The sequence below is a fragment of the Camelus ferus genome, chromosome 8 (genome assembly GCF_009834535.1).
Source record: "Camelus ferus isolate YT-003-E chromosome 8, BCGSAC_Cfer_1.0, whole genome shotgun sequence".
In the NCBI taxonomy this organism is placed as follows: Eukaryota; Metazoa; Chordata; class Mammalia; order Artiodactyla; family Camelidae; genus Camelus; species Camelus ferus.
The window spans coordinates 47,794,994-47,815,667 of NC_045703.1; the positions used below are offsets into that span (position 1 = coordinate 47,794,994).

Sequence of the window (20,674 nt, forward strand, 5' to 3'; positions counted from 1 at the left end):
TTTCCTTTTCTATTTTTGAGGAGCGGCAGACATGAAAATTAGCATATTTTCTTAGGCATGTGTAAAGTAATAGTAAATAGCCTCTGAGTAAGAGCCCATTAGACTGTCCTGGTAATACAGTCCATGAACACAGGTGTGTAGACTTTGATACTATTTTTGACTGTTCAGGAGTCAAGTTTGTTTGGGTCTTTTCCTGATGAAATCATGAGAGTTCAATATAACTGAGGCATTACTGGTGTTTGGAAATGAAGGTGTATTATCTCCCAATATTTTTTTGTCTCAATAGTCCAAGAGGTGATGTCTAATTATTCTAAGTTGTAAAATTGATTTTTACTTTGAAAATATTTGCCTGTAAAATAAAACACACTTCTCTGTAGCAAAAGGCAGCATGCTTACTGCCCATTATTTAAAAAAAAAAAAAAATTGGGATCCCTAAGCTCAGAGTAGTTTTTCTGTAGTGTAACTCATTGCCTGTGCAGATGCCATGCCCCTCTGTGGGGACTGGAACTCAGCAACTGTGGCAAGAAAATGCTGATATTCTGACTTCTACTATTTCTATGAGCCTTTTATCTCTGATCCAGAAGTCTCCTGTATTCTGCCAGCGTATGTGAAATTGTGACACATTAATTTGTTAGCATGTAAATAACCTAAAACCTCAGACCCTTTGCAGTCCGTGGCATTTTTGTTGTGAGGATAGGATGTTGAAAACGACATGGCTTTCTGGAAGAGAAGGGATGAGGAAGACCTTATGGGCCAGTTGATAGATTTGAGGGGAGTCCATGGGGCATGATTAGTGAGCTTGTTGACCGCTTGTCTGGTCAGTTGGGGAATAAATTGGTTCTCCATTTTAGTATCTGTTAATGAGGACCAGTTGGGGAGGTCGTTGGAACCCAAGTACTCAGAACTAAGTTCAGAGTCAGCTGTCGGAAAGGTATCCTGGTTTTTGCTAACCCTGTTCCAGGCATGGGGACTTCCTTGCCAATCTAGAGGTCAGTGTCAGATCCACCCCATTGTGACAAGTAATACAGTGACCTATCCTGGTCTCGTGGAAGGTTCTGACCCTCTCTAAACAACAGTTATAATTTAAGGAAAGGAGAGAAATTTGAAACCATTTTGGGTAGAAACTAAGAAAATGGCTAAAACTTTGGTTAACTTGGAAGATGAAGGTGTGGGGTTGTTGGTCTATTTTTTGGCTTAGCCTCTCCTTCAGTCTGTTACATCAATATTAGATCCACTAGGAGACAGCAGTCTTAGAGTTCCTGCCGTGGCTGGGCTGCTATGAGGGAGCTTTGGCCCTGAATTGAAAAACTTTCATGGAAAACCATAGACAAGAAATTGACTAGTATTTGGGATCTCACTGCCCTGGAATGCTGATGAAGATGATCTATTGGGAAATGAGAAACTAACCCACAAAAATCTAGATAAATTCTTGCACTTACCATCTTTGCCTTCGAAAACTCCCATAATTCTTGTGTTGAAACAGGGATAATATGTTAAGAGACGTTATTAATAATAGAGCAATAAATGCCTTCAATTAAAAAGGACTCCTTGAAACAATTGCTACTGTGCAGTCAAGCTCTGGTCAACCAAAGGGAGCAAGTACCATAGCCACAGCCAGAGTCATTATGGCTACTGAGTCTAGGGGTTCCCCAAGCTGAAATAGACAATGTCAGTGATGGTGATCTTGCTGCCCAGTACAGAGCTTTGCATGGACTGAAAGCTTTAGAAGTTCATCTGACTGAGCTCTGAGCCAGCTGCCAATCAAAACTGAAAGTAAATGCACCTTGTTTACTAGCACAGGGCTGTTCTGGCTGTGCTCCTAGATCTCTCCCTCCCTTTCTACCCGAACAGCAGCTTCTTTGAGGAGAAGGATGATTAAGAATGAAGATGTCCTGAAGAAGGACCAAAAGTGTTATGCATCCACCCAAATAATGTGATTGGAAATATGTGATAAGCTGGGAAACTCTGGGGAGGGGAGGGACAAACTTTTCTGGCCAAGTTAAACAGAAGTACCCAATTCTCCATCTTACCCATCTCATGAAGGGTGGGGGTACCTGAATTTAGTGAATGTGGCTTGAGCAGGGTTTTCAGGGGGGAAAGGATGCTAGCAGACCTTGTGAGTGGGATCCATTGGTCAATTTAGTGTATTATTGTTGTAGCTTCTACTAAACAGCACAGCAGAAGGTGGCCCAGTTCCTTCCTCTCTCATTCAAAAAGCCTCCGAACACCTTTAGGTGTCTTCCCCATCTTTCCCATGGCTGTTATTCGTTCATCCCATAATGCAGATAAACGCCACTGGTTAGAGGTATGAACAAACAGGGATTGAGCTGACCGGTCCCCAAGACAAGACCAGACTCAGTTATTGGAGCTGCACTGGGAATCTCCAGGCCTCCCAACTGACCTGGAAACCAGATGAAATACAGAATTTGAGTGGTTTGGGGCAGATCATGCATTTTGCCTATAGCCTCACCTCCACCTGACCCATTTCACTCCTTTACATTACCCACTTGGCTCCTGAACATACTTGAATTTGTCGGCTTCAATAGAAAAAGAGGAGAGAAGATCTAAACAAATGGTGATTATAATTACTGCAGTGATTCTATGTGGTATTTGTTATATAATATCATAGGCATATTTTGCTAAATGTCTATTTAAAAATAGGTTCTTAGGTTTTGGATATTCTGTTCTAATATCGATGGATACCACATCAGTAACCTGGCTGAGGAGACTGCTGCAGTGTGTGGTGACTGTTCAGTTTTGATTCCACATGGTCTTCTTCAAACCACCAATTTGGGAGCTTACTACACAGAGAAATTTTTTTTTGAGGGGAGTAATTAGGTTTATTTATTTATTTATTTTACTTTTAATGGAGGTACTGGGATGTACACACAAAAATTTAAAATTATTTTTGTCTCCATTCTCTGTGATTTTTCAGTTGTCAGAATTATTTGATTATACTTGTGATATTCCTTTGCCATCTCATGTTGGCTCTGTTTTATTTCTTAATTTCCAATATCTTTTCTTGGGATTTTTCACAAAGTGGTCTGATAATGAATTAGCTAATAATGAAAAGTGGCAGGAAATTCTGTAAAATAGCCTGGGGATATTTTATAACTCCGGAGCGGGAGACTGCTCGAGAGATTACTAGACAGTGTAGAAAGGATGATGCCACTGAGCGGGGGAAGAAATGAAGAGGAGGGAGTATAGAAGCACCTATTCTGTGCTCAGAGTTTGTGAAGGATGGGTGGTCAAGGTGAATTTGAAGGATGAAAATCATGAAACTGCAGTAACTGATTTATTTTTTTGACTGGAAAAAATTTTTATGTGATTTCTACCAAACCTTAGCATTGTCATGACTGACTAAACTTAATCCTGTTTTGCATATTGCTTCGAAGGATACTCCTGCATTTAACAAAGACCAATGGAGCAGGGACACCTTGCATGTCACCGCTGTAATATACCTATGCCAGCTGTTCATAGTTGCTTCTCTTTTATCAGCATATGGGGCAGGCCCTCACTGATGGCACTTGCATCACCGAAAGGTGGAATTGAAGAGACTATGTAGAGTTTTTGGGGGTCAAAGTGCCATTATCAGTTTTTTAAAACATAAGGGAAACCAAGATTTTGCTCAGAATAAGGCTCTACTGGCTTTTAAAAAACATCTAGTTCCTTTGATTTTGGCTCTTCTATTAACTCATTTGTGCCTTGAGTCTATGTCATAGTAATCAGCAGCATTGATTGACAGCTATATACCTGATTATAAGCATGGTTAATGAAAACAGTTATTGGTAAATGAAATGTATTTTGTAGATGGAGTCTTCAAAGAATGTGATTTGCATTGAAAAAATAAATAACTATACCGTTGACACTCTGAGGTGGAAGCCTTTATTTCACAAGCAGGGAAACAAATGCTTAGAGAGCATGGTTTATCTATTTGTTCCAGGTCACATAATTAATTGGTGATGGTACATTGGGGCGAGAAGGGCATCCCAACAATCTCTGCTAATAAAACGTTATTAAAAATCGTCAATATAATTTTCTTCCTTAGTTATAACAGTATAAGGTAAGGCATACCATTTACTTTTATGGTTTTAGGAACACTTTGATGTCCTGATGTTAGCTGAGATAAGATTACATTTCTGGTTAGAAAAATTGTGGTTATCTATTCTCTACTGTAAGTGGCTTTTTTTCGTATTTATATTTCCTGTATCTACAAAGTTTTCACCACATGTTGCTTGTTGCCCTCCCCTCACCTTCCCACCCCTCACCGAGACTGGGAAAGAAAATTACCATCGGGCCAGCCTTCTTTAATTTATGAAGAACTTATTTTGTCCTCCTCAAGGTTTTAGGTATAATTTGTTGGGTCTCTTTTGTAATAGGAACAGACAGATTTTGCTTCAATATGTTTCTTGAACTCTTAGGAGTTTAGAAGATACTGAATGACTTATAATCCCTTAAAAAGGTAACCAGTTCAGAAACATATTCTGCTAAATTTAAAAACTCTAATGTATATCACCATACTCAAAAAGCTCTAACTACTTGGGAAGACTTGGCTGCAAAGAAGTCATTGCTTTTAGTAACCCTAACCATGTTAAAAACAAAGAACTGTGTCTGTCAAAAATGGGGGTCTCTAAAATAATTAATCAGCACATTTTATTAATTCAAATAGAATCAGGCAGGTCTCTGTCGAGTAAGGATCGTGGTGGCATCAGAACCTGGGCTGAACGTGTGCTGCGGGTGGGAGGTGCCAGCTTATCCGGTTTCCCAGCAGGAGCACGAGTGGCCGAAGCTACTGATGCTGCGGGGAGATGGCGCCGTCTTCCGTCGCCACAGCCACTGGGCTTCTGTAGTGCTGCCCAAACCCGAAATAGGTAATGGCTTTTCACTCAGTTCTTCCCTTGAAAATGAAAATGACTTCAAGAAACACCCGTGCTACAAATTACTGGGAATGAGGTATTGAATCCTTGGCTGTAGGCTTTTATTTTGAACCCTTTGCCCCACAGTATCAGAGAGCCACACTGTGAAGACCAAGAAAAATGAACGAAAAAGAAATCATCCCAGAATTATGTAGACAAATTGGAGGCAGCAATTCCCAGTAATGCTTGTAAATGCTAAATTGAAATACTGTCAGAGGAACTTATGAAATGGGCTTAGTCTCTTTCTGAGCTCTCTGAGACATATTTTTTAAAAGGGGTAGATGGGTGAAGTTGCATAATACTGTTTTCTTGAAAGAAAACAATTCTTTTTTATGAACCATTAGATAAAAGGGAACCTCAACGCCAGAGACTAGACTTGTTTGCATTATCCATATCTCTTGCTTGAGTTTAGCTTTTCTTGTTTTCTTTTCATTTCATTAGAACTTAGCATTTCTCTTCTTTTGAGAACACAAAAGGCTATATTTTAGAAAATATTTTACATGAGATGATAACCTCTGTGGGAGCATTTCTAATTGTGTTCATCTCTTTCTCTACCACAAATAAAAATACATTAAAAATGAATTAAAGAAAAATGCCTGTAATTATCTTCCCACTTTGTCAGCATACATGAGTGAGTGCTTAGGGGAAGAAGAAAACTTGTATTTAGTGGAGAGATGTAATAATGAAAGTGAAATCTTACAAGCCTTCTGCCTCATCCAAAAAAAAAAAAAACAATAAAAAACAAAAAATGTTGACTGGGGCTTTTCATGAGTACCAGTCCTTACTTAATCCTTCATTAAATGAGTACCAGTCCTTAACTTGCCATGAGGTATATTTCTTCTGCAGAAATGTTTCACTTTAAAAGAAACTAAAGTAGAATTTGCTTTGAGAAAATTTAATACAGGGATCTAAATTCTGCAAGTAGCTGCACCAATGGGTTATGAATATGTCACTGTGACAGCAGGTTGACAGCCCAGGAGTCAGGATAAATGCTTCAGATCCCAGTGAAAGACAGGCGCTGTTGATGGGGGTGACCTCTGACAACAAGTCATCTTACTATAAACAGAAGGGCGTGGAAAGCCATTGGTCAGAGCCAAATGTGTTTACTCTCCAGGTCTCCTCCTAGTTAACCTAAATAACTGCACTGCTTCTGGAGCCCGGAACTTCACAGCAGAGCAAGGTGTTTCTAAGGCTACCTCGATGTTGGTTAGAGACTGTAAACCTTGCAGACTGTTCTGTAATCCTCGAACCAGGTTTCATTCTACTCACGCTGGAGACTGGAATTTATTGGCTGTCGAACTTCACACACACACGCACACACAAAACTTCCTTCCAAATAAAACTGGAATTAGTTTCAGGGTTTTGGACATTGAATGAGGTAAGTTGTATTTAGCTTTTGATTGAGGCATTATAATTATTACTATTGTGTTACGTGATAAGTCGTATGTTTAAGTATAGGCAGTTGTATCTCAGAGGAAAATATTAGGTAAAATAAGTTGTTTGGATTTCTCTCAGTTTTAGCATGAGGATGATAGGAGAAACATGTACATAAACATAGAGCAAGTAGATCATTATAGAGACAATCCCTAGTCTGCTCAGGCTGAAACTTTTAAATACATTTTCTCTTTACAAAATTCAGCTCCTGCAGTTACATTATGTGAATGCTGGGAGAAAAGCAGATAGTGCAGTAATTGATTAATAGATTAGCTTTCATTAGAAAACTTCAATAGTTGACCTTGAGGTGTTTTCCCTTATAATAAGGTGCATGCTGCAAGATTAAAAAGAAATAATACCAGCTATTTAAATGAAAGACTTTTTTCTGGATAATTTTTGTTTTGAAATTTTGTGCTGAATTTGGATTTTTTCACTAGGTTTCGAATGTAGTCATCTTGATGATGTGTTTTTTATTTTTTATGAGAACAAATATTTCCCTCTATTTATGATACTTAATTTTTTCCCCTAAAACTCTGATAGTAAGACCAAGTTTAATTTTAACTTCTTAAAGATACTTTTAAGTTTCCGGTTGGTTTTACCTTTATTTGGATGTGCACTAGAGCATGTGCTTTGATTTAAAACCTTGATGTGGAAGCCTTTAGTACGCTTTGGTTTAAATTACTGAAATACATTTTTATATCTTTGAATCTCATGAAGAAAGAGTGTGAATTGGTGTTTTGCTTCATCAAGGAACTAAGATGTGGGTGAATTGTCACACTAATTATAGTATCTTAACGATTTCATTCAAGACAACCGAGGAAAGCTTTGCTCTCTTGGTACTATTTTATTATTCTTGTGAGAAAAACACGAGTCAGGAGGAGAAAATATTCTCTAATTCTAAGTGTTTGTGAAAACTGATTTACTGCCAGAGTTAGATTGTTTAGGGAACCTGTTTGAAGAAAGGGAAGATGAATTATCACAGCCAATAAGTTTTCCAGTTTGGTTTCCAGCGTCTACTGAGCATCAGTCAGCGCTACCCAGTTTCCTGCTCCTTTCCTTGGTTGCAGTCACTGTTTTCTGTAACCCTGTGTAATAGAATAATGATGTTGCACTACCTTATTTTGCTTTTTGCCTTTTTATTTGTTCTTTCACCCAGAGTTTCCTAAACTACTAAAATATTACCTATCAAAAATGGCAACAAAAGCAAATACTGATAACCGTATAATGTGTCGTGTTATGACATCTTGCGGGGGAGAGAGAGAGAGGCCAATTTTTTTTTTACCTCTAATTTCTCCTCTCCTCCTCCAAGTTCTTTATAAATTACTGTTAAGATTTTCGAAATTGTATGAGCTGACTTTTTGAACTCAGCCACCCGCAGAAAGAAGGTGGTTGTGTGTGTCGGGGGCAGTCTCACATTTTGCTTTGGGGAAATAGTACAAGCCAATTTTGAAGGTAATGCAGCTGTTGAAGAAATACAAAAGCCAGATGACTTCATAAGTGTGTATTGAGGAAACCAGGATAAATTGTCCTTAGAACCCCCTCTCAGAAAGCGATTTTAATTGAGGTCAAAAAGGAAAAAATCGTAAGTATATCTGCATTATTTATTAGGTTTACCTAGAATGAGACCTTCAGGACAGTTAGACCTAATCTATAATTCCTTTTCTCTTTAACCCTTGAGTTGAACCACTGTGTGGATCGATTTACATCGAGACTGCAGAGGGTACTTCGTTCTTTATGATAGACGAACATTTTGGGCCACAGAAATTTTGAAATTACCTAATTACATTCCACTTTCATCTAAGGAATTTAAAGAGGCTTGTAATAAATTGCTTAGTTTTTACTTGGAGCTACACAGTCAGTGGGGCTATTTTTCTTTTGCACATATTTGTATGTGTGAAATATGTTTCAAATGGAACTGTTTTGTCTTATGCCTTGAGTTTGCAAGTAATTCAAAATAATACTTTAATTTGATAGAAAATCTACTCAAGTGGAAATCACATAATTTTGTTTTTTAGTGTGTAAATTATGTCACAGTCTGTGTTTTATTACCTTTGCTAATGAATTTCATTTCAGGATTCAAACCTGAGGAAAGGTGATTTATATACATTTCTTAAAACAATAGTTATGCAAGATGACTATAATATAAAACTACTTTAGAATAGATTTTGAAATTCAAAGTGTTGCTAAAATATTGTTAAAAATCAGATTAAAAGGCAGCAAGCTAGCAATACGGTTTTCTTACTGTATATAGGTTAATATAAAAAATAAAGAACTTGGTGCCAATGCCCCAGGATTTTCTTTTTAAAAGTTGCTATTTTAATGAAAGAGCAACCATTTTAAATTTACAAAATTTGAAAATATAACTATCTTTATATACTACTTTTATCAACACAGTATGCTAGATATATTTTTATCTTGTATAAATTAATCTTCAGATTAATCTATAGTTATATGTTGTTCAATTTAAAATTACCTTTAACATTTTATTGTTTATATTCTGTCAATTTGTTTTTAAGGTTAAAGAATTTCTCAATTTTCCTTAAGAGTTATTGTGATACCTTGGGCATATTAGGGGAGTTTTTATACATTCATTGAAAATACTTTTAAGGTGTGTATATATATATATATATATACACACACACACACACCATATATATATATATATATATATATATATATATATATACCTTAATATGTATATGTATTCAAACCTAAGAGAGATTTTAGCAAACTTTTACTAAAATTCAACAATTATAAATTAATAAACCAGACTAACTCAATATTGATTATCGTTCAAATTGAAAAGGTTAGTTATCAATTGTACCTAATAGGCAAATGATGCTAGGTGCACTAGAGTCTGTTACACAACTATTGACATTTATGCTTTAAAACAAATGATAGCTAACCTATGCCTGTGGCCAGGTTCTTTTGAAGTTTCTTGACTAAGATGAGCTGAATTTGTTAAGTGGTAGAGGTAGAGGTCTGTGTTGTCGAGGGGCCAGTTGTGCTTGGCACGTCATGATAAATGGGGAAGTTTTTCTTAACCTTGTGGCCAAAACATTCCAATATCTAAAAAAGGAAAAAAAAAAAAACAACTCCAGAACGATATAAAAAACATTCTCAAAAACATTAGCAAGATTTCTCCATTTAGAGGGGTTGGGTCAGTTCTTAAGATTATCTTTAAAGTATTGTTTGTGTGAATTCATAAATCTTCACTTGAATGGAGGGACATTGAAAGCTAAAGATTTTGATATTTAAAATGGGTGGATTTATTCTTTCCTGGTTCAGTAAGAACATGTACAGTAGAGTCAGTAATTTGAATTTAATTGAAGTGGATTCTACCAAATTAACATTATGCTCCTTAAGTGCTTAGTTCTTGGTTTAGAATTGCATATTCCATTTTCCTTTCCATTGTTTTAATATTATCTATCTGTGACACCCAGGACTGAAAAGATTCATGTAAAAAAAAGTATAAAGGAGACCAAAATACATAGGTAAATATCTCTCAGGTATTTATAGTTATAGTGCTCATTTGTGAGAAAAAAAAATCATTTTAACACTTACGTGTCATATTTATGCCGAGTATTATAGCAATCTAGTTTTGTTTCCAGACTGAAGAGGGGAACAGCTTTCATATGAGTGTAACATGATATGTTAAGGCATCTTATGGTTCCTTTTGTGGCATTTTAAGTACTGTGTTACCTCTGATATAGTCCCTGTTGGGTAATAATGGAAAAACATACTGTTGGAAGGAGTTTGAAATTTTCCTTAATATTTCATACAGTATATGTGGAGTTTATGGCAGGTGACAAAAGACTATGGCGTAACTAAGGAGAAAATGTACTCCAGAATTTTAAAAGCTCACGTGATTTGATGTTTGATTTAATGCATACATACTGTATGTAAATAATTATGCTTTGTTTCCCTGAGTCATTGTTACGAAGTTGCTTTTTAAATATATCCAACCTTGCAGTGAACTCTCGAATAATTTGAACCCTATTGTGACAGTTGTAGTTGATGAAGAGTTATAGCCTATAGGATTTTTTACCTTTAAAACATAATTCCTCCCCAGTGTGTAATTTTATATAACCTCCCTCCCCCAAACCTGGGTCCTGGAAGGCTCCTGCATTAAAGGCCAGAAATCAAGTAAGACCCTGCCCATGACAGTCCAGTACTGGAGGGGTAAAATAATTTCTACTTCAGGCTTTTGCTGGTGGATTTTTATTTGTTAACCCTTGAACCCTACTATTCTGAGTGACTATGTTTATTTTGTTTACCATTGCAGTTAAAAACAGAATATTCAGCTGCATCTTTGCACTTTGCGAATAGCAGTTAAAGAAGGGTTATAGCAGTTTTCCTCTGGACTGAAGTAGATGCAGACTTCCCAGTTATGCAGTAGGGATCTTGCACTTTTATAACAAATAAGCGGTAGCTTGGGCTTTTGGAAACTGATACTTGGTGTTTCAGGGAGAAGCTCGGATAAGCAATGATAAAAGAGGTAGAAGAGGGATATACTAAGAAAAAGAAAGAGTAAAGAAACTTTCATAACTCCGTGAAAAGAATTTCAGAAACGTGTGAATTTTAGAGCTGCAAGATTTTTGTTTCTAAGGAAGACTGACACATTATGGAAATAGTTTTTGATTATTTAGTAATTAGATTTTTACAAAGTTTAGCTCCAAAATTTTAATTTTTCGGCTACCATTTGCAAAGTGGCATTTTATTTTTTTGGAAAATTTGTATGGGCATATTAAAACAGAAATATATTTTTAAAAATCTATGTGACAGCATTTGTGTTCCAAAGACTGTTTTTTATGTTTTGTGTTTTTAGAAGTCAAGAGCTGAATTGTAACATACCTAAAAAATGTAAAATAGGTCTTGTTGAGAAATGTGGAGACATTTTCATTGAAGCCATTTAGATAGTGTCTTTCTAAGTTTGTGTCTGCATGGAACTAGCAGTGTAGCAATTCTGTGCTGATCCTCTCAACAAAAATTATATTTCCTTGACTGCACAAATAATCATAGGTTATCCCACTAAAGTGTACATCCTGTGCTAACTTCTAAAGTGGTATTAACTTCTAAATATTCTATTTAGAAAATGAACATGTATTTTCTCTCACTACTCTAAATAAATAAACGTTAGACTAATTTTTGGCAAAAGCCTGCGTTGTAAAAAACATTTAGTCCCTTTGAATATTCCAACCATTATTTTGACTCAATTTTAAAATTAATTCATATACGTACTTTTATATTTTCTTAGTTGTGTTGCTATGTGCATTCTGAAGTAAAATGGAAAAGGACATATTTTGATTTATATTGATTTAATGCTGTTAATTAGGGAACAGGATGATTTGGGGAGGCACATCAAACTCTGAGTTTGGTTCAACAAGTAGAAAAAAAATTAAATGTGTTTAAAAAGGGTTATCTAATTGAGATGTATTAAATAAGAGTGTAATCTACATTTCTGGAATAAAGCTGGAATAATTATCAGATATGTTTAAAAATTCCATTATGTAACATAAATTCATATATGACCATCTTGTAAGTATTAGAAAATATGAACAAATGTCATATAATGATTGATACCTCAGTAAATCTCTTACTTTCACTAAGTTAGAATCTAATGATACTAAAGTTAGGTATGTATTCTGCTTTATCAGCAATTATTTATAATAATTTTATCTCACCCAATCATAAAATACATTTTAGAAAGAGTGTATTACTACAAGACTCAAGGCATCAGTACAGTACAGTATTTGTATAAATACTGTTTATTTGCTCAGATTCACATTTTGGAATATTTACATTTGAAATATAGTCAAAGGTGATAATTATTGTTGACAGTAATTCTGAATCACTTTATGTGTTTACAAAGGGTATTGCATGCAATAGCCTACAATATAGCTTGTGTTTGAGGAACAAATTTTATTTTTCTATCTCTTTATCCATTGTTTTCCTTAAACAGTAATGCATTCAAATCTCTATATTTTATACACAGCTCAGTGAAGAAATATTGTCTTATCACTCATAAGAATATGTATAATTTATTCATTATATCGGCAAACTTTTCTTTCTGAAGTTTTAATCTCAGATTTATAGTTCTAAAATTTATCTTATATTATCACTGTATAGTATTTTCTAAGGCTTGATCATTATTCATTTCCAAACAAAATAAAGTTACAAAAGAGGTCTTTTAAAAATTTCTTCTTCCATTATTCCATCCTTTACATTTTTAAAAAATTATCTTTAATGTTTCAGGATTTATAAACAGCAAGATAAAGTGCAAAATAATTGGGATAATTGGTTCCAGCTTTTTTAGAAGATGGTGGATGGGATAAAAGAAACTTGTTTTTCTTTGCAATTTTTTTTGTAAGTTAATTCTGTTTTTCCTCAAAAGATTGTAAACCTCTCAAATTACCTAGTGGTTAGAAAATATGAAAAGCTTTAAGGAGATTTTTATACTTGAATATAATTGTCATAATGCAAAATATTCTGGAGATTATATTTTCTACATACATTTTCCAGACATTGAAAGCATTCATTATTCTCAATACCAGATCCCACATTCTTTATAATTTGTTTAAAAAGTACAATTTATGTTACTCATGTACATAATAGCCTAAAAATCTTGAAGAATGAATGGTTTTGTGAAATAAGAACAACTGCTTTTTATAATTGTCTAGCTAATGTAGTGTGCTTGACTGGTCTTTTCTGTCCCTTTATTCTGCTTTATTTTCTCCTGGCAATCACTGCTGCTAACTTTATATTCTTGGCTTGTCTGTTTACTTATTTATTATTATGTCTCCTCCAATAGAATACATGGTCCATGCAGGCAGGTTTTTATTGGTCTAGGTCAATGGTGTTCAACAGAAATATAGTCCAAGCCACTTATGATTTAAAATTTTTGAGTAACTTGCGTTAGAAAAGTGAAAAGACACAAGTATAACCCAAGATATCTAAATGTCATTTCATTTCTTAATATAAAAACTGAGATTTTTCCCTGTTTTTCATACTAAGTCTTTGAAATTCCATGTGCCTTTTACACTTATAATACATCTCAGTTTAGGCCGACCATATTTCAAGTTCTAAATAGCCATGTGTGGCTAGTGGTTACCCTGCTGGACTGTTCAGGTCTGGTTCATCTCTATGCCCAGAATGGTGCCTCTTATACCCCAAGGCATTCAGTAAAGTTTTGTTAAATGAGTGGATCCTGATATCTCAGACACCCCCCAACCCCCAAAAAAGCCAGACATTGTTTCCATTAGACATCTTTGCACTCCTTAGGGTGGTGGTGGTGGTGGATGCTAGAGGTATTTGGATAATTTCTTCAAAACTCTTCTTACTTTGCTGACGGACTTTATACGTTATAAGTGCTTGGTTAAAAATTGGTTACTTCAGTAGTCCCATTTACAAGATTCATTTAATGGTTGATGTATCACAAGAAAAATCGTAAGTTCTCCTTCAAAAATCGTTCCATAGAATGTTAGTTTTAGCGCTTAATTTTAGGACACTCTAATAAAAGTAACTGGCAAATCCAGCATAGTATATACAGAAAGGCTTGCTGTATATGTAGCATTCAGTTCTGATTCCATCCCTGTTACTACTGCCTGTGGGACACTGTCAAGTCGTTTACCCTCTTTGAGGCACGGTTTTCTCACGTGTAAAAGGAGGATTTCATCCATCACCTCTGTCTTCATAGATTAAATACTGTTACCTAGATACATAGTCCATGGGCTGCTGTAACAAAATACCACAGACTGAGTAGTTTACATAAACATCAGAAATTTATTTCTCACAGTTTTGGAGGCTGGGAAGTCTAAGATGGAAGCTCCAGCATGGTTGTATATGGTGAGAGCCCATCTCCTGGTTCATATCCAGCAACTTCTCACCGTGTCCTCACATTGGTAGAAGGGCTTGGGACTCCGTGGGGTCTCTTTCATAAGAGCATTAATCCCATTCGTAAAGATTTCACCATCTTGATCTGGACACCTCCCAGAGTTCCCACTTCCTAATCTTTGGGGGTTAAACAAATGAATTCTGGAGGGACGCAAACATTCAGACCGTAGCAAGGAGCATCTGTTCAAGGCTAGGGATTAGTGATGTGCAGGATCAGTGCCATCCCTGCTTTCATGGAACGTATGCTTCCTCTTGTTGCATTAGGCTCTTACCTGCCTTTCAGTCCTCAGCCTGTTTCCTTCCACACTGTCTTCTATACCATCTCTGCCCAAGTCTGTTTCTTAAAATCCTTCCATGGTCTTCATTACCCTAAGATTAAATTCCAGATTCTTTACCATTTATAAGGTCTTCATAATATGGCAAACCCCATGATGTTGATGTTGAAATACCCATCTTTCTCCAGACTTAGTCTTTGAAACCTGTGTTCTTTAAGACTTAGTTTGGAATCACTTCCTTTGTTGCCATCCCCACCTTCCTTTAGCTGGGGTAGGTTGTCCTCTGAACATCCACAACACTGTATAGACCTCTCCTGTAGTAGTCATTATATCTTAACTATTTCCTACTGTGACCATGAACAAATGAATTAAACCCCTAAAAAGAATTACTTTGAAGAATGCAAAGCTCTTACAGTATCTAAAAGAGTATCTTTACCTACGTCAGTCTTTCATCACATACTTATTATTCATAGCATTAGCTATGAATCTGGGACTCCCTGCATACTAGATAGTAAGTGATCAATAGATGTATTTTCTGACATTACAATTACTACTTTGAGAATAAATTAAAATAATCAGAACTTTCCTGTTAGGTATTTGGAGAATGATGTTTTGTAAAGCCATGGATATTAAAGATTTAAAAAAAAAAAAAGAAAACTTTGCTTTTTAAACCACAGGAAGCTTGGTTCATTCTGATGTGTGCCTGGGAGTGTATGTCTGGCGTGCTTGTGTGGTTGGTCAATCCCACAGTCAAGTTATCATAGTCTTTCAGAAAGTGACGTTCACTTTGAGGTGATTTCTACATATTCTTTGGGCAAGTCATACAGTTTCTGATGATTGATCATAGGAAAGAACCAGAGGGAAAAAAGGGTTTCATTATCGTTTTCTTCCCTTTTAGTTCTTATTTTTCTTGGAATTTTTAATAGACGTAAAACTTTCGCAGGCTTCATAGTAAATTTTATGTTTACTTTTTTAAAAGGTATACCATTTTTCCCTTTTCTTTTTTTTCAAACTTACTATTCAAAAATATTTCTTCACTCTCCCATCTCATGGTGCTGAATTTCACATTAAGAACATAGGTGTTACATAATAGGGCAGAGATGATAATCTCGTTGCTAATCAGTTTTATTTTTGTACTATATATATGTACACACAGAATGTAGATGAGAGTACAGTTAATCAAGCAAATAATTGATTTCCCAGATTATAAAATGTCTAGGATTAGAGCTGAAAGCAAAAGGCGTAGATTTTTGGAAGCGTAGGGGTTTTTTTTTGTGTGTATTTGTTTTTTAAGCATTCTTATGAGTCAGAGGAGGAAAGAATTACTTTGTGAGCTGGGGAGACAATTCTCTATCTTTAAAATTGAAAGCTGACTCTTAACTAGTGCTCTTTGTATCACAGTTCACAGTCGTGGTCTATGCCCACGGTGTATATTCCGTAGACTTGTTTTTCACTTCCAAGCTATATATTAGAAGTCAAAATGCCTTGGGTTCTGTAGGTTGTATAGGTAGACCATGGCAATGTAAACACTCAGAGTGTATGATGATGGACTGGCTTATGTATATGTTTGTGCTCCATGTTAAGAGATTTTTGAAATTGAGTCTACTTTGCATATTATGTACTATTAAGACCATAATAATCAGATGTAAGTGTCTGTGCTTGACGTTAAATTGTGAAAGGCAATGGATTTGTGCTTTACCTTATTTTAGAGGATATATCACACATTTTTGTCCAGAAATGGATAGCATGTCCTGAAAGTACAAGTTATTTTCATTCTTTACCTTTTGTGGGTTAAAAACCACAAAGTTGAAATATAGTCTGCAAAATATACCGCAAATATATGTGAGAAGTCTGTGTGCAATGCCGAAACTTAATTGATATGCTGAGAAATATATAAAACATACAGCCACTGGATTGGGAAAATGAAAATTAATATATGAATGTTTTAGCTAACACTGTGCGTTGCCCCCAGAACCTGGTGTTTATTATTGTGCGCTTTAGTGGGAGACAGAAGCAGTATCGATTGGAAAAACATTTCTTAGTGAACTGAGAACAGTATGGCTTTCCAGTTCCTAAGTGGGAAAGCTGGTTCTTTGGTTTCTTTGTTCCTAGTTAAGCTAGTCCCAAGCTATTTTAGCTCAACATTTTACATGCTAATGGAGTCTAGGGAAGTGCCTTTGGCAGCTGTTCACGGGATAATAATGAAATACACTATTTAATACTGTGTGCTGCCACTGTAAAATGTGGGGAGTATTTTATAGAGATCTTGGTGAGCAGAGCTGTGTCCACTGTAAGTTTAACAAGTGTACGAACCTGAGTGAGGAAGTTGTATTTTCATCTGAGAATAACTAGTACTTTTTTCTTACAGGTAAAGAAAACGTGCACAGAGTCAGATGTCCCAGAACCCCAGAATTCCAGGTACAGTAAAACAGAGGCCAAGACTTCTTTAAGAAAAATTGCAGTTTTGGAGAACTAATATGATGTTATACTCCAGATGCAACTGTGATTTAAAACATCGAACTTATCTGTATGGAAATTATACATTATTCTGGCCAAGATGTCATTAATCATAATATCAATAAAAAGGACACTGATTGAAGTCAACTTTAAGAAACAATAGTGGAAACATCTCGGGAAATACTTGAAAATATGTTCCCTTAGCATTCATTATTTTGAGGTCACCCTCAGTTTTCTTTCTAATTTCTTCTTATACTGTAGTCACATTGAAAATTTTGCCAGAAACTGAATAACATTTAAATCTGTGTTTACCAAAAAAACTAGCTGTTTTCTTTTAATCAAACATTGCTAGATTTTGAGAATGCTATCAAATTGGAAAAATCAGAATTAACTTGGCCTTCTCTTTTTGATTATATACAGCCTGGAAAAAGATGAATTAAAGTGGACAGAGGGCAACACTACAGGAATTTAGCACCATTTAGTTGTTTGTGGTTGGCCCAGATGCCCAACAGACTTTTTTAGGTCTACGCATTTTCATTGTTTTTATTTCAAAATCCAGGCTTCAATTTTAAATGAGTAAGTGAAAGCACTGTACCTACCATTTGTGCATATCCTTCATACACTGTTAATGATATAACTCACCTTCTTGCATTAAGACATTGTTGCTTAATAGTGAGATGGGTCTTAGTTTATTTTGTCCTACTTGCTTCAGCACATGGTATATGCAGTGATTTTCTTGGTACAGTAAAACAATACAGATCTAGGTATAATGTTAATGACCACCGTATTTTCCTTTTGGAAAGCAAGTATATATTATATACACAGCCCATTTACAGTTTGAGTAAGTCTTCCTTTGTTTTATGTAGTATGATATTCTTCTAATCATTTCCTAGAAATACTGTAGTAAAATATAGTAAAAAGTATGTGGTCTTTTCTTTTGGATTATCAAAAGTGTGTAATATGATACAGGATTTTTGACATTTGACTTTTGTCTTTTGTCTTTTATAATTAGGTATCAAAATAGAACCAAGTAATATCAGCTTATTGGGGCATCAGGAAAGGGATGAACCACTGCATCTTTCCTAGAAAGCTGAGTAATTCCAGGGTACATGGGGATTATTGGAAGGGGACCCCCAAGCTCTGTACTCTGTGGGCATGTCCTTCTAAGTCATTTTGCTGACCTTTATGAGATTCCTAGTTTCCTACATAATCTATAATATAAATAGACAAAATGAGGCAAATCAATTTCTAAGGACTCTAAAGCTTTGTGATATCAAAAACAGACAAACAAATAAAACAATCCTTATTTATAAAAGCCCGAGATGGAAAGGCCTTCAAGATAACCTAGAATCATTTATTGGTTCAGTGTTGCTCAGACAGTTTGATAGTGGCTGGTCCCCTCTCCTAATTTCTGGTGCAAAAGACAGTGTTCACTCCCTGTCATGTCAGTAACAGAGGAGGTGGCTGTTCTTGGGCTCTCTATTTATTCACAGATATTAGGTCTGGGAGTGCCAGGACTGCATTAGTTAATGCAGTGATGGAACACTAAAAAGAGAATAAAGACACACTAAAGAACATTCTTGCACAAAAAGGATACAATGACTTACTGTGTAGTCAGCGAATCAAGGGATGCCCACAGTATTTATTATATGCATGTACTGAGGTTCAGTTTTTATAATCAACACCCCCCTCAAAAAAAAAAAACCTCAAAATGTCTTTATTATAGACACCAGGCATCATTACTTTAGCACATACATGTATGAGTAATTTCTTTTTTGCTCATTAAAAACCACAAGCATTCATACATTCTCTCTCTCTCTCTCTCTCTCTTCCTTTCCCTCTTCCCCTCCCCTCCCTCTCTTCTCCCCTTCCCTGTCTCCCTCCTTCTGCTCTGTGTGTGTGTATGAAAGAGAGAGAGAGATTGGTTCAGACTGAGATATAAGGCCTGGGGCTAGGTAATTCTATTCTAAACAAATCTAAAATAAAGAACTGAGCTCAAAATGAAATACTGTATCAGCATAAAATGCGTGGGAGCTAGAGACCCACTCACTGCCTTATAAAATGCTCCCTCACATGGAACCTAAAGCTAATATCATTCATTTATTTAGCTAGCTTTATAGTGTGTTGGTTTTGGATTTGAAAAGATTAGAATAAATGCAGATGGAAAGTGTTTTTACAGTAGGGAAGTAATTAAGTTGGGTGTGGAGACTTTGTCAGGGAAATTCTTGGAGTGACATATGTGTTATCAGCGAATTCTTTGTCTTGCTTGGCCTTAATTCCTCTTTTGGAAAGAGATGCTTGGGCCACAGATGTCTGATAACTTTGAAAAAAGAGAATTTACAAACTTATACAATATAAATAAAGTAAAATGTCTTCTTAGAAATAACATGTATATATACTAAAAGATGCTAGGGACAGAATTCTCTCAGTTTCATAAAACTATATTGAACTTGATGTCATATGGAAAGGGATAGAATGTGCTTTGTAGAAAAAGCTGACATTCCTTAAATTTACTTCTGTTTTCCTCTGTGTTGCTAACCATGTTGAGAATGTAGTATTGTCGGCCTTTGTTCTTAAATCTGTTGTTAACCATAAAATGGGTACATGAGAAAACTAAATTTGTATTTCTCATGCTTTACTTTACCCTAAAATTAAGTCTGTTACTAGAAAGACCATCTTAAAACATAAACTGAATTATCATTTTTGTTACTTTTTCTATATTCATGGTGATTTTATTGGTGTGACTTGTACCTTTTTGCGCCATCCCTGAAAATACATGGTTTTTGTTAAATTTTAATATAATAGTTCCTGGATGAGTGAAGGTAGACGTTTCTGTGAATCACATTTTTTTTTAAACTTTTCTACTTTTCGTCTTTTTTATTTCTGATATGAGGTGAAGAAATAATTTATTTTATTCTTTAATTGCATTCTTGGCAAATATCTTCAGGGTGCCTGTATGTTAAAGTAGTCCCCATAATACCAGAATGATTTCTTTGGTGATCTTCTGTTTCTCTTTACTTTTTCCTTTTTGGATTACTAACTAGTAGGAACACTTTGACTAAGAAGAGATCAATAATGTAGAAAGGAAATAAAACTCAAATCAGGCAATTTTGTTATATACTTGTTTTGTTGACCAAGGAGTAAATGGAAATAAAAGTTTTGGTGAAATTGAGCTCTGAAGTGACTTCTAGGAGTTACGCCAGTTCTCCTCCAGTTACTGATCCATCTCATCATCGCTATAGTATTGCCAACAGGTTATAGTAAGGAGATCTAAAGGAGAATATTAAAATATATATAGGAAGTACTTATGGTACATATGATTTAAGATGTTCATTTTTCCACATGGAGAATGAAAAAAGATTCTTTGGGTACTGGTGAGGGTGCCTTTGACTATACTTTACAATTATCAAGAGAGAGGCAGAGCAACTCTCCAACTTTTAAAGTAGCATTGGAATTAATCTCAGCTGAATATCGAAGTGAGCCTCAGGAAGTTTATCTATTCAATGTCTATGTGTAAAAGCTTAAGAAATGCAACTAATTCATCTTATGTAAATAGTTATGATTTGACAATGTTATATTTAAGGTATTAAGTTAGACATGGTAATTTTCTAGTAAAATAATTATTGAAGTAATTCCAGAAGTCTGAAATGTTTATCTGGATATAATTGCCCGTCGAAAAATCAAATAGGTGTATCATTT

General features: G+C 35.3%; 1 protein-coding gene across 10 annotated transcripts in view; it reads left to right on the forward strand.

Moving 5' to 3' along the window:
• EYA4 (EYA transcriptional coactivator and phosphatase 4) overlaps window positions 1–20,674 on the forward strand; it is a 282,139-nt gene that overhangs the window by 147,545 nt on the left and 113,920 nt on the right. For all 10 annotated transcript variants that reach the window (XM_032484950.1, XM_032484955.1, XM_032484954.1 and 7 more), the window contains exon 3: window positions 16,887–16,936. In XM_032484950.1, coding sequence (XP_032340841.1) covers window positions 16,887–16,936 — 50 coding nt within the window. The remainder of the gene's footprint in view (window positions 1–16,886; window positions 16,937–20,674) is intronic.